Source organism: Nicrophorus vespilloides, unplaced genomic scaffold (assembly GCF_001412225.1).
Source record: "Nicrophorus vespilloides isolate i.1.1-1 unplaced genomic scaffold, Nicve_v1.0, whole genome shotgun sequence".
NCBI lineage: Eukaryota > Metazoa > Arthropoda > Insecta > Coleoptera > Silphidae > Nicrophorus > Nicrophorus vespilloides.
The window spans coordinates 33,166-46,406 of record NW_017099525.1 but is presented as its reverse complement, the minus strand read 5'-3'; the positions used below and the strand labels follow the sequence as shown (position 1 = coordinate 46,406).

General features: G+C 35.7%; 1 protein-coding gene across 2 annotated transcripts in view; it reads left to right on the top strand.

Annotated features, from left to right (window-relative positions):
• Positions 1-12,869, top strand: part of LOC108564655 (homeobox protein caupolican) — a 27,912-nt gene extending 15,043 nt beyond the window's left edge. Inside the window, exons 2-5 of one of the 2 annotated variants that reach the window (XM_017923736.1) lie at positions 1,257-1,589; positions 8,278-8,387; positions 11,151-11,449; positions 11,778-12,869. In XM_017923736.1, the coding sequence (XP_017779225.1) occupies positions 1,257-1,589; positions 8,278-8,387; positions 11,151-11,449; positions 11,778-12,469 (1,434 nt within the window). In that variant the 3' untranslated portion in view covers positions 12,470-12,869. The remainder of the gene's footprint in view (positions 1-1,256; positions 1,590-8,277; positions 8,388-11,150; positions 11,450-11,777) is intronic. The other variant, XM_017923737.1, reaches the window with a different exon arrangement.
• The last annotated feature ends 372 nt before the right edge of the window (positions 12,870-13,241 follow it).

The following is a 13,241-nucleotide window of genomic DNA, read 5'->3' as shown; positions in this document are numbered from 1 at the left end:
TTTGACACCTGACAAATAGTTACACAAATTTGACATTAGGGTTTATTGTTTTTAATCTGTCATTTTTGACATTTAAAATGTGTCATTTTTGACATTTAAAATGTGTCAAAATCGACATTTTGCTGGTAAATTTTATTGAAAACTTTGATTATGTCATTATTGATTTAATTTAAAGTAAATTTTGGATAGATTTACATGAAATTAGTGGATTTATTTTTTGAACTTTGCTTGGATAAAATCGAAGCGAATTCGGAAAAAAAGGTCGACTACTAAAACAGCATTAATTAAGGCGAAATGCCGTTTCCAAAAAGTCGTTAATGCGGCCAGTCGAGCAGCGAAAACAACCTTCCTTCCTTCTATCTCCTTCGATCTCGTAAAGGCATACTCTAGTTTTCGGTCATCTTCGAAGAAAACTGTTGTATTTCTCTCTCTCTACATTTTACAACACGCATTTAAATATGTGTGTTTATAATATAAATTATATTAAATTAAAATAACGCGTCGTGTTTATTAATTAAATTTATAACTTCCCTTCGTTAAGGCAACGGCGGCTCGCATAATGAGCTGATAAAATGAATTATTCAAATACAGAGAAGTAAAGGAAGGAAACGAAATGGATGTTATTGTTTAAATGTTAAAGGAAAAATTTTGTCGAAAGGTGGTAGCAGCGTCAGCTTGTTTATTGTATTTTTTTTTTAAACTCATTTCTTTTATTCTTTGTGCGTGAGCGAGAATTTGCTGATACGGGTGTAATGAATATGCGTAACGTTTCTCGTATTCTGGGAGGATTAATATGAAAAGGGAATAGTTTCAAAAAGTGTTGTATTTTTGCTGCCGCCCAGGCGCGAAGGGGCGCAAAGAATGCTCCCCCCTTTCTTTTTTTTTGCAACGCGTCTTAGCCAACGGGATGAGAGCGCTCGTAAAATTATCTGTCCGGACAACGGAAGCGAAGGGGCGCGCAGCCCTTTTTCCTATCTGTAAGGGTGAGAATCGGGCGCGCCGCGCCATTCGCGGCTACCGAACTGTAATAACCGCATTATTTATTTACCCTCGAGTTTATACTCGCTCATGCCATCACGCATCGCCATTATTAAAAATAAATCTGTCTCTTTTCCGCCCCTCTTTTTTGTCTGAACCCCAAATCCCCACTCGATTATATATATATATATCCTCTGTCTGTCTCTTCATATTATATAACAAGTAGGCTTTGTTTTATTGATGCGTAAAATTCATTTGTTTTTGTTTGTTTGTTGTAGAGCGCAGTATCGTCGGGACCTAGTCAATCGCCACCAGCTTCTGCATCTCAACCACCACCGACAAGTATGGCTGTGACCTCTTCGGCCCCGGCTCCGGGAAGCCCACCGACCTCGCAGAGATGCTGCGATACAGGAAGACCCATCTTCACCGACCCCATCACCGGGCAAAGCGTTTGCTCTTGCCAGTACGAACTCTTAGGTTACGGAAGGTTAGCGGGCGCCGGTGTCCCAGGAATCCCAGCACTCTCGATGTACAGTGCTCCCTACCCCGAAGGAATGGCCGCCTATTTCCCTGCCCTTGGAGCTGACCAAGCACCATTCTACACCTCAACGGTAAGCAAACATTTACAATTTATTTAAAAAAAAATCACATTTTCTATAAAAGAAACCAATTTATCAATTATATAATAATAATTGATATTTTATGCAACCATCATATAATAATATAAATAATTGAAGTAAAGATAATGTTGGATTGAAAAGTTTAGTAAATTATCACAAAGTTTATTAAAAATGATGGGATTTTCAACTAATAATATTAATTCAATTAGTTTTCTATTCATTCATTAATGAAATGTTATAGAATTACTTAATTGCAAAAACAAAATTAGAAAATCTCGCTAACTTTTACAAATTAAATTTAAAAAAAAAATCGAAATTTTCTTGAAAATATTTGAAAACAATTATTACACATCTATTATATAATAAATTTATTGCATCTATCATGTAATAATCTAAATAATTACAGTTGGAAAGAAAAGTTTAGCTTATTTTCAAAGAAAAAATCTATTTTTCTAATTTTCTATTTAAAAATAATAACAATATTTAAAGCAACTTTTATAGAATTACTTAAATAATTATTAAATCAGGCTTAAATTTACCACTTTTATCCAATTACATAAATAATTGCAGTAAAAACTGTGTTAAAGCAAAAAGTGTCAATTCACACTTTTTTAAATCAAAAAAAGTTGCTTAACTTTATCAATTTTCCATAAAAATATTAGAAAATGATTAATTAATTAAATAAAATATAACAATAAATTGAATTATGAGTCTTTCCTCTTTCATTAATAAATTTCAATACAAAAAATTCAATAAAATAAACATAAATATTATTGACAAGAGATAATCATCAAGATTAGATATATTTTCACACTAGACACGTGTTCAGTATATAAAATCTGATATACGAATATATTTTTATTTAATCACCTTTAATTATCATTATGTTTCGTACCTTGTTCCTAATTAACTTAAAAACATAAAGTTTATTCTATTTTTGTTATAAATTTTTGTCAATTTGTTTAATGATAATCTTTTTTTTTTAATATTGGAACAGCAATAATAATCTTTAATTTAGTGGAAATAAAAATGTTACCTAAATATAAAAAATTAATGAAATTATTGATTTGATTGATTACGTTTATAAATTATATAATAAAAGAAATCATTGCAACAAATTAATAAAAAATAAAACTAAATTACAAAGAATTATAAAATATTATAGACAATTATTCAAATATTGAGTAAATAAATCTAGAAACTACTGTACTATAATAATCTTTAATTTAGTGGAAATAAAAATGTTACCTAAATATAAAAAATTAATGAAATTATTGATTTGATTGATTACGTTTATAAATTATATAATAAAAGAAATCATTGCAACAAATTAACAAAAAATAAAACTAAATTACAAAGAATTATATAATATTATAGACAATTATTCAAATATTGAGTAAATAAATCTAGAAACTACTGTTTTTTTTTGGGTTTGAGTGAAATACGTGAAAATATACGAAAACTGGTTGTTTTGTAGTGGAAAATGATAATTAAAAAGTTGTGATTATGCGAGGGTAAACATAATTAAAAAGTTTGGTTTGTTTAAGACTGTCAGCGTCCGGTGAGTGTGAGTGTGTGTATGAGTGTGCGCTAAGCTAAACGGAATAATTTAGTTAACATGACAGTTAAAATTTAATTATATGTCCGGTGTGCTTTATGAATATGAATGCGGTCATTGTGAATCTTGGCCCAAGGGATTAACCACTAGAGTGAGCGAGAGCGTAGACGGAGGTGCAGTGAGCGAGAATGGAGAGAGAGAGTCCTTGTACATAAACACACCGAAGATTATGTGTACACCGAAGGAAATGTGTTTTGTCATAAATCAGGATTGGGACGTGTCTATATAACTTCATTACGGATTATTATATTAATCACGGGACGCTTGTGGTCCTGGACAAAGGACTGTGACAGGTCTTGCGCGCCTCCCTCGGACAGAAATAAGAGAAAAAAATAATGATAATCGTGAATGGAACAACACTCGAATAAGCATAAGCATACATTTGAGTATATGCATGAGAGAAATAAAGAGAGAGGGAGGAATATGAAGGATTCATCGTTAATTAATTTAACGAACGATTTTGTTCACCGGTTCAAGGCGCGTATGCAACGTATACACTCAATACATAACAACAACAGAAAAAAAAAGTTGCCAGCTCATTTATTTATTACCGATGCATCCTTCTTACCATTATATTGAAATCACGTCGCATTGTCTCCACCAACAATTTATACAAAACTTTCGTACAAAACGGCAATAATTTCCAACGCTTTATTACCATATAATTGCGACGATAATACATGTGTTCCAAAGCATTGAATACAATCGAACGTTTGTTCAAAAAGTTTTAAATTTAAAAATTGTTAAATTGTTTCATTAACGTAAATCCATACATACCATTAAAATAAACAATAAGTTAATACAAAAACTTATATTTTATAACCAATTTCGTTAATTAGAAAGTAATAAAGTTTGGAATTAACGAGTTTATAGCAAAAGAACTCTACATTCCACGATAAGATTTTTGATAATTTCATCCAAAATAAATTGTTTGTAATATATTAAACATACATTTCATAATTACAGTGAAATACATTTGGAATTAACGATTTTATAGCAATTATAAATAATACTTTCACATCTATACATTTATAAATAACAAAAATTAAGGACTTTACATTCCACGATAATATTTTCGATAATTTCATCCAAAATAAATTGTTTGTAATATATTAAACATAAATTTCATAATTACAGTGAAATACATTTGGAATTAACGATTTTATAGCAATTATAAATAATACTTTCACATCTATACATTTATAAATAACAAAAATTAAGGACTTAACATTCCACGATAATATTTTCGATAATTTCATCCAAAATAAATTGTTTGTACTATATTAAACGCACATTTCATAATTGAAGCGAAATCAATTTGGAATTTTACAATTAACGATTTTTTTTGTAGGAAATGATTGTAATTAATTTATGGAATTTTCTTTAAACAATGTAAACTCGAATAGTGACAATCGTGAATAATCTAGATAATCAAAAAAAGGTGTTGAATTCCAAGATGCTGATGGTGGATAAGACTAAAACGCATTTTTCTTGAAGGATTGATGAGGCAATTGTATTCACGGACTTCGAGCATCGTTTTAAATTTAACTCGCAGCCGATTTCGAATCAACCCCTAACAAAAAAAAATAGAGAGATTTATACAAAAATTCTCATCATTCTCTTATTTTATTTTAATTGGAATTCGTATGAATCACTACGTCTACGTGATGATGATATCAGGGTCGAGCGATTATGGACTAAATAAGAAAGAAAAAAAAATATATATTTATATAAAGATTTCCCGAAGTGTTGTTTTTGTTGTAAGACACATTAATTGTTAACACTTTTACAAGACCTCCAGCTGACCCTGAACTAAGATTAGCTATCAGCGAGAGGAAGAGAAAAAAAAAGAATTCATAAACAACATGGAACAGATTTGTTATTACCAAAGATGGTGGATGAGAAAGATGATAGGAGGAATCAAAAAAAAAATTAAAATAAATTACGTGGAGAATCTCGTAACGGTTTCGAAATCGTTGCGCAATTCGATGCCAAGGGCTTCTATTGGATCCAAACGATTTGTTTACAGTTTTTTTTGCATAATGTCGATAATGAGTCGATCTGCAGGAAGCGGTCTAAGGTCTCGTTTCGATAAAAATCGGTTGGGTAATGGATGTGTGAGGGAACGAGAAAGACAAAGTGAATGGAAGAGAGACAAAGGTTTTTGAGTCTCATAATTCTTTGGGGCCGGTGATTGGAAATGGGGGGGCAGCAGCAGCAGTAGCAGCGAGTGCACACGATTGAGTTATAAACGTTTCTGGTTTATTGCGGAAACAGTAATGGATATATGGAAATCAATTTGTTCTGTTTCCGGCGCGCTCTCGGTTTCCATTACTTCGGGAATCGGCCAATTTCCGTTGCATAAAGTAGAAACGCGTGTATAATAAAGTATAAATAGAGAACGGTTCCGGGTACCCTATTAATAATAGTAAACCCCCCTTTTTTGACCCCCCTTCGAACTTAGTTTCTTTTGCTATTTTGATGTCCATTCCAACTTATCTCCATTCTGTAGCCAGAGGAGTTGCTACGAATGCCCGGGGCCCCACGGAAATTGAAGCCCCCAAATAGTGTTAATTACCCCTCGCTCTCACTTTTTTTTTATGTCGCTGCCCCCATTTTCTATTTGTGCCCGGGGCCTCAAAATCCAAGCAATGATGATGATCGCAATTATTTATTTTTGTTTCTTCGTTGATTCGGGCCACGGCAATAACGTATGCACACACATGTATGTATCGTGAATACGTAATTCCTCGAGTCACGTTCAAACAGAAATACTCTGTGCATGCCGCTTATTGTGATCGCCCCGATAACAATAACCGACGGAACGAGAAGTAATGCACACAGCGCACATATTTATTGACCGTGCACCGCAACATCGACAAAACCTTCTCCAAATAGAACTCAATTTAAACCAAAAAAAAAAACACATCACAAAAGCAATTTTAAATCTTCATAATTACCAAACTAAACCAAATATTTCTTTCTAATTAACTGGAACAAACAATTTTCTAGAAAATGTTCAGGAAAGTAGAATTACCGTTTATTTTTTTACCATCCGATGTAGAAATTTGTTGGGTCTAGAAATTTAGAAATTAATTGATTACAAATATCAATACAAAATCAGTAAATAAGTAAATTTAAATATAATTGTTAATAAAGTTTTGAAAATAAATGTTTTGCATGATTAATGTTAAAAATATGTTAATAATAATTGCGTGACATGTTTTACTTTAATTTATTTTGGCATTGGAATTATGCAATATGCGAACTCACAAAAAAATGTATGTTTCATCGTTGAAAATTGTGATAATTATAAGTTTTCGTATCTTTAAAGTATTCCAAAATTAACAATTTGCAAAATTTATTTACATATTTTTATTTCCCATACAGTTTCTATACTTAACAATAATTAGTTGATACATTTCTATAATAATTAATAATATGTGTATCTACTTCAATTTCTTTAGAAGTATTCACAAAAATTAAGTTTAATAATATGTTTTTGTTTACGAATTACGAACTGAACAAATTGCAACTTATTAAATAAACTTTGAAAATTGTATAGCAACAAACTTAATTTTGTGATAAATTTGTATAAAAATGATAGTCTTATAAACTTAAAACTATCTAATTAATATTAATTAGTTAATAATTAATGATAAGAAAAAATATATGTTTCTACTTTAATTTCTTTAGAACTGTACAAAGTATACATAAATATTAGGTTTCATTGTTGTAAATTGTTTTAATAATATGTTTATGTTATCTCCAAATATATAATAATTACGGAATGAACAAATTGCAACTTGTTAAAATGATGTAACAACAACAACAACAAAAAAGTTTTTAAACGTAATTTGGTGATAAATATATATTTTTCAACTATAATTATATGACGTTTTCTACTTTTGCTAATGGAAATATTTCGAACAAGAACTTTTTGAAAACTTGATTGTATTTCATTTGCAAACGAAACGTTGTTCGATCCGTTTACAAAATGGATGAACTCGGATAATTGTATGTTGTAGGCAGTGATCCAATCCGAATTGATCATACCCGAAATTCCATGCGAACCAATTGCCAAACGCGAATCGAGGTCTGCTATTTTCGGGGTCGTTAAATGCACCAAAAAAATAAAAAAGAATCTTCACCGCACAGATCTCAACACAAAACCAAAGAGAAAAAGCAGTTCAAATTTTGCATATTCGAGTACACGAAATTAGTTTGTGAAAGAAATTTGAAGACAATAAAAATTTAAAACAAAAGTTGAGACCATAAAAGTTAATCTCTAGTTTGCGTTAATAAATTTAAATAAAATTAAAGTCCATGTAAGTAGCCGTAACCTACTAGATCCGAACTGGTATATATCTGATCCGGAGGAATATATTTCCATGCGAACGCATTACAACTCGAAGAGAGTAGGAATGTTTACGAACTGAATTTTATCTTCATCTTTATTTCTCTGCTTGTGTGCATATTTATCTTCCTTGTGTTTTTCGTCTGCGTATTATTCTGGTGAGAAAGATTATCCATAGCAATTGGCAAATTTACCTTGCTTCCTATTCGAGGTTTCCGTTAAATGTCGATGCGTGCCAAGAATCCTGTTAACACGTGTAATTAGGCAACGGACATTTTGGCACTGGTCCTCGGATCAGTCGGATCGGAAGCCAGGAGATTCGAAAGATCACGAATTCTTAATGCGAACGATATAATTAGTCCGTTTTTCAATTAACATGTAGAGATTGTGGGTAATGCGACGTGGCGAAAAAATCCGTTCATGGAATTATGTGTTAATATATCAATTAATGAATGCCGGGAGGCTGTTGTTAATATGTTTTCAAATAAAATATAAATTAATAGATGAATGGGGCCGGAGGTCATGTTTAAAATTAGTTAGCGATAATCCCACTTTGTTTTCTTTTTGATGCGTTCGAGAAATTGATTTCCAACTCTGTACAGCAATAATCATATTAATAATGATGATGATGGAGTACTCACTGACTGATGATGATGTGATGATTGCTTTTGATGATGTTTTCTAATTGGATTGTTTGTTTGCAGGCCGCAGGATTAGAGCTGAAGGAGAATCTAGCGGCGGGCGCCGCTTCCTGGCCTTATCCCTCGGTTTACCATCCCTACGACGCCGCCTTCGCCGGATACCCATTCAACGGGTAAGTCAAATCATTGAAGATGATGATCTTAAGGGTTGTCCTAAAAAAAAAACGAGAAAAATTCCATTCATTCTTCTCCTCCTGTTTTTTTCCCATCTTCGTTTTCTTCAAGACGTGCGTTAAATTAATCACCTCTGGACGTGTTCCAACATATCGCATAGCAAATGCGATGATTGATCGACTGCGGAGCTACTAACAAGCAAAGGAAGAGAATACAAATATATATATATAAAAAAAACGAAATAATTGTGCATAACAGAAGGATAAAAATCTTGTGGCTGGCGCGTATCCTATCTCTTCGGCGCTGGCGCTCCCAGAGGTTACGATATTTAAATTTTAATTATTCATAATTATGTCAGGAGCGATAAGATAAGTCGTGCAGTGCTTCTGAGAATTGTTCACATTATTTGGTCATTAGTCCGGATTATGAGTTTGCTACATTGTTTTTGATGGAGCTCGAAGGAGGAATATCTTCTTCGATGGATAACGATGAAATTTATTGCTTCTTAATATACACACAATTCAAGATCAACACAATCGTTGCTCAATTTTCATGATTACGCCAAGAAGAGATGAAATAGTTTCTTATTTTTTTTTAGATCAAATCAAATTAATGTTGTTAAACTAATACTTAAATAAATTGAATTTTTGAAGTGTTTATAGTTGAGGTATAAGGTGTGTTGTTTTGTGAATAACTTTGTTGGTTTTGGAAAAGAAACTGATTGGTAATAATGGGCTTGCAGCAATTGAAATGCAGGTTGTCGTTTCGGAAGTAGAATTTCGTGGTTTCCGCATGTTCAAGCGCTGGTATATTTGGTCAACGACGTGTTGGTTTGTAGTGTTTAGTTGGTTAGTGCTGACGCGTACAAGAGACGTTGGCCTCTGTTAGCACGTGGACGGAAGACCCGCACCAATTACACAACTTATTGTCGCCGCGACTAGGAACGACTTCTCCAACTTTTCCATGTGTGTAGTAGACACTCATACATACACACACATCCATGTATATACATATAGGCATATATGCCTATTGCATCCGAGCCGCTGCAGAATGCCTATTAAGAGTGACTCATGCGCCACGACCGGCATGCAGATTTAGTGTTATAGCACGGCTGATTGATTGCCTCTTAGAATGCCGGGATTAACATTAACCGTAAATCCGCGCGGAAAAGAAGATAAAACGGATCGAGCGCGCCTCAATAATTTCATTAATTTGCGCAAAAAACCTAACCGTCACACTCCTAAAACGAGCGCCGACTTTGATCCCCGATCCAGGTGCTTCCGAAGATCAACTCTCTCTCTTTATGTGTCCCATGAGGGGAGGGTTGGTTGGTTGGTTGAACGCGCAACCAACGGATGAGGTTGGAAAGTTGACGGGAACGGATTAGGGCCGCCGGGCCGTGTAATTAAGTGCAGATAAATCATCGGTTTTTTTTTTTATTTGCATAAGAATTTTGTCCCTTTATTATTATTTTTTCTTTCTGTTGTGTCACTCCATCGGGAGTGTCAGATGGATGTGATGGAAGCGCCTAATGACTGGGCTGGGTGTTTCCATTGAATCTTTCCGCACAAAAGGTGTCAAAGGCAGAGCAGGGCGATTTGATCGGTGTTCGGATAACCTTCGGACAGGTAATCGATGCGGCGTCGATCATTAGCAAAATTTATTATGTAATCCGAGATTTAGACAACAAAAAAAACATATAATGAATGGATGGATTATTTTGTCAAAAAGAAATTAAAAAAAAAGATGATATGATTCATTTACGTATAGGTCCAATCAAGGCAACTATTTCTTGAACTGATCAAGTTATTCTATATTTAGAGGAGATATGTATCATTATTATCATGGTTTGGAAGATGGTGTTGGTTGGGGCTATGATTATGGCCGATGGTCCACGCGCAGCCTCCTCATCGCCTACGCGTTTATTGGCACTCTCTGGAGCGGAAGCGATCTGCATGGCGCGCTCCGATTAGCAATTGCTATGGTAACAAGCTGATAATGCGATCAGTTAGCGTTTGGGGGGAAAGCGCGAGGGATGTTGGAGGTGGCGGAGAGGAGGAGGACGATGAAAATCTCTTTCTATCTCTCTCTCTCTCTTTCTACTCTGAGCACTTTTATACGCCTCTCCTCCATCCATCCCAAATATCTGTCTCTCCCTCTCACACATAGAATCATACGCAGGCTGCATTTTAAATCGCGCGCCTCCATTTCCCGCTGACAACTTTATTAATTTCGCACTCCCTCATCCCGCGAAGAGAGGGAGATGAGGAAGAGCAGCAGTATGAGGAGGAGGAGGAGGACACGCTCCATCTTTCCCCTTGGAAATAATCAAAATGCACCGCCGCTTGTGTGTATATATATATCTGTTATTTGATGCGCCGTGACAGGTTGTTTCAATTTCGCACACAACTCCCCAAAGTGTCTCGGGTGGGAGATCTTCCTTCCACCATCTGCCTCCGCCTCATCCTCCTCCTCCTCCTACTCATCCTCCGCCAACGGCAAACACAGCTATCTTATCAAAATCCGACCGTTTCGCAATCGCCATTGCACTCTCCTCTCCATCCTTCTCTAATCGATGCCATCCCGGCAGAAATTTAATTTCGATCTCGTCAATTCAGCACTTCCCCAAACTTTAATCTCTGATAAAGGTTAAGCCCCGTGATCGCATCCGAATGGAAATGGGAAAGAAAAAAAAAACTTTTTTCTACAGCATCCCCCTTATAATATGTTCTTTTTTTCTTCTTGTTTTCCCTTTCCATCAGGTACGGCATGGATCTGAACGGGGCGCGAAGGAAAAACGCGACACGCGAAACTACGAGCACCTTGAAGGCTTGGCTCAACGAGCACAAGAAGAATCCGTATCCGACGAAGGGCGAGAAGATCATGTTGGCGATCATCACGAAGATGACGCTGACGCAGGTCTCGACGTGGTTCGCGAACGCGAGACGGAGATTGAAGAAGGAGAACAAGATGACCTGGGAACCGAGAAATCGGGTCGAAGACGAGGACAACAATAACGATGACGACGATCACAAGAGCACCGACGGAAAAGATCTCATCGGTAAGTAGAATATCACGATTGCAATTTCTACTCAACTCATACAAAACTTTATGATGAAACAGCTTAGAAATTATTAACCATCATTAACTAATAAGAAATTACAGAACTTAATAATTTGATTTATCTAACCGTGAGACGAGTCTTATCTTACTTTAATTATGCAAAGAGTAATTTACATAGATATTTCGTAACTCAATAAGTCACGAAATCTTCTGATTTATGCAAACATTAAGTAAGCATGATACTTTACAGTACGAAATGGTTGTTTGCTGAAAATGTTGGAGTCCAAAGTGGAAAATTTAATTTGGGTTGTGTTTTGTGCTTGCTGATGTTACAGATTCGAAGGATTCGGGAACAGGATCAAGCGAGGACGGCGACAGACCGACTCATCCTAGATTAGCACCGGACACGGGCAGCGAATGGAGCGAGTCGAGACCGGACAGCGGCCCGGACAGTCCGGAATGCCTGTACGACAGATCCCATCCGGCCTTCCTTCCACCAAGGTCTTCGGGTTCTCCACCTCAAATCTCAGCGTCGGTGGCATCGTCGAAACCGAGGATATGGTCGTTGGCCGACATGGCCAGCAAGGAGAGCGACGCGCCCACGCAATCCGCCTCTTCGTCATTCTACTCGACAGCAGCTGGTAGATTGGTGGCACCTCTAGGTGGTAGATTACCGCCTCCAGGCATCCACGCTTCGCCCTACGCCCGCACCCACGAGTTCTACAGGAGCCTCTACGGACCTGCAGCGGCTCAGCATCTCGCAGCTGGTGGAAGCGCCGGACCCGTGGACGTCTCCCTCTTGGAGTCGTACTCGAGGAGTTTCGGTTCAGGACTGGTTGGAACGAGCAGCGCCACAACCGCGTCCATGCTGAGCAAAGCCACCCTCTCTTCGCCCGGCATCAGCGGCCTTCCCTTAGGTCTGACGACGAACGCATCGAGGATGTCGCCATCCTCGACGTCCTCCATCTCCTCCGGCTCCGAGACACCCCTGAAACCGGTCGCATTGAACAAAGCCTGACTGCCGGCCTCATCCTCCCTCTGGCCCTGATCTACTACCTCCGGAAGTGTACATAAAAGAGTGGACAATAAGTAAAACAATACACAAATAATAAAAAGACTAGGCGGCGTTGAGGCCCCGTAGTAGTGTGCTCTGTACAGTCAATGTGATATACCTTTTGGTTCCTTAAGTTTTAATCGTTGCGTCAGGACGCTGCATAGTTCATTTGTATATATAAATAACTAAAACAACAACAACAACAACAGAAGATGAAGAAAGATCCAAAGCAGAACCCCCCAAAGCGCCCATCCCTCCCCCGAGACTGCGCCATCCGCTCGCAGCAGTATAAATCAACAACAAAGAGGACAACAACAACAAAAACAACAATATCTTGTATCTATATGTATGTAATTAGAGTAGTAGAAGAGTAAGTAAGAAAAAAATAATATTTGTTATTAAAACTATTATTATTATTACTAAATAAGGATAATATGCATACAAAGTATAAGTTACATAACAGAATAAAGAATAAAAAAAGTATATAGAGAAAAAAAAATGGCATTGTATATTACGAGAAAAAAATAATAAAAAAAATAAAATAAATAATAATTATATAATCGAGAAGACAAGGTACATATATAATATAAACACACACTCTCTCAACGGACACACGTTTTCAAATCTCTGTAAACCGTTCATCTTTCCGCATTTTAACATATCATCAACATCATTAGTTTGTTTATTAACCGAACTTTATTATTATTATTGTTAATAATTTTTCATTTCTCCGTTA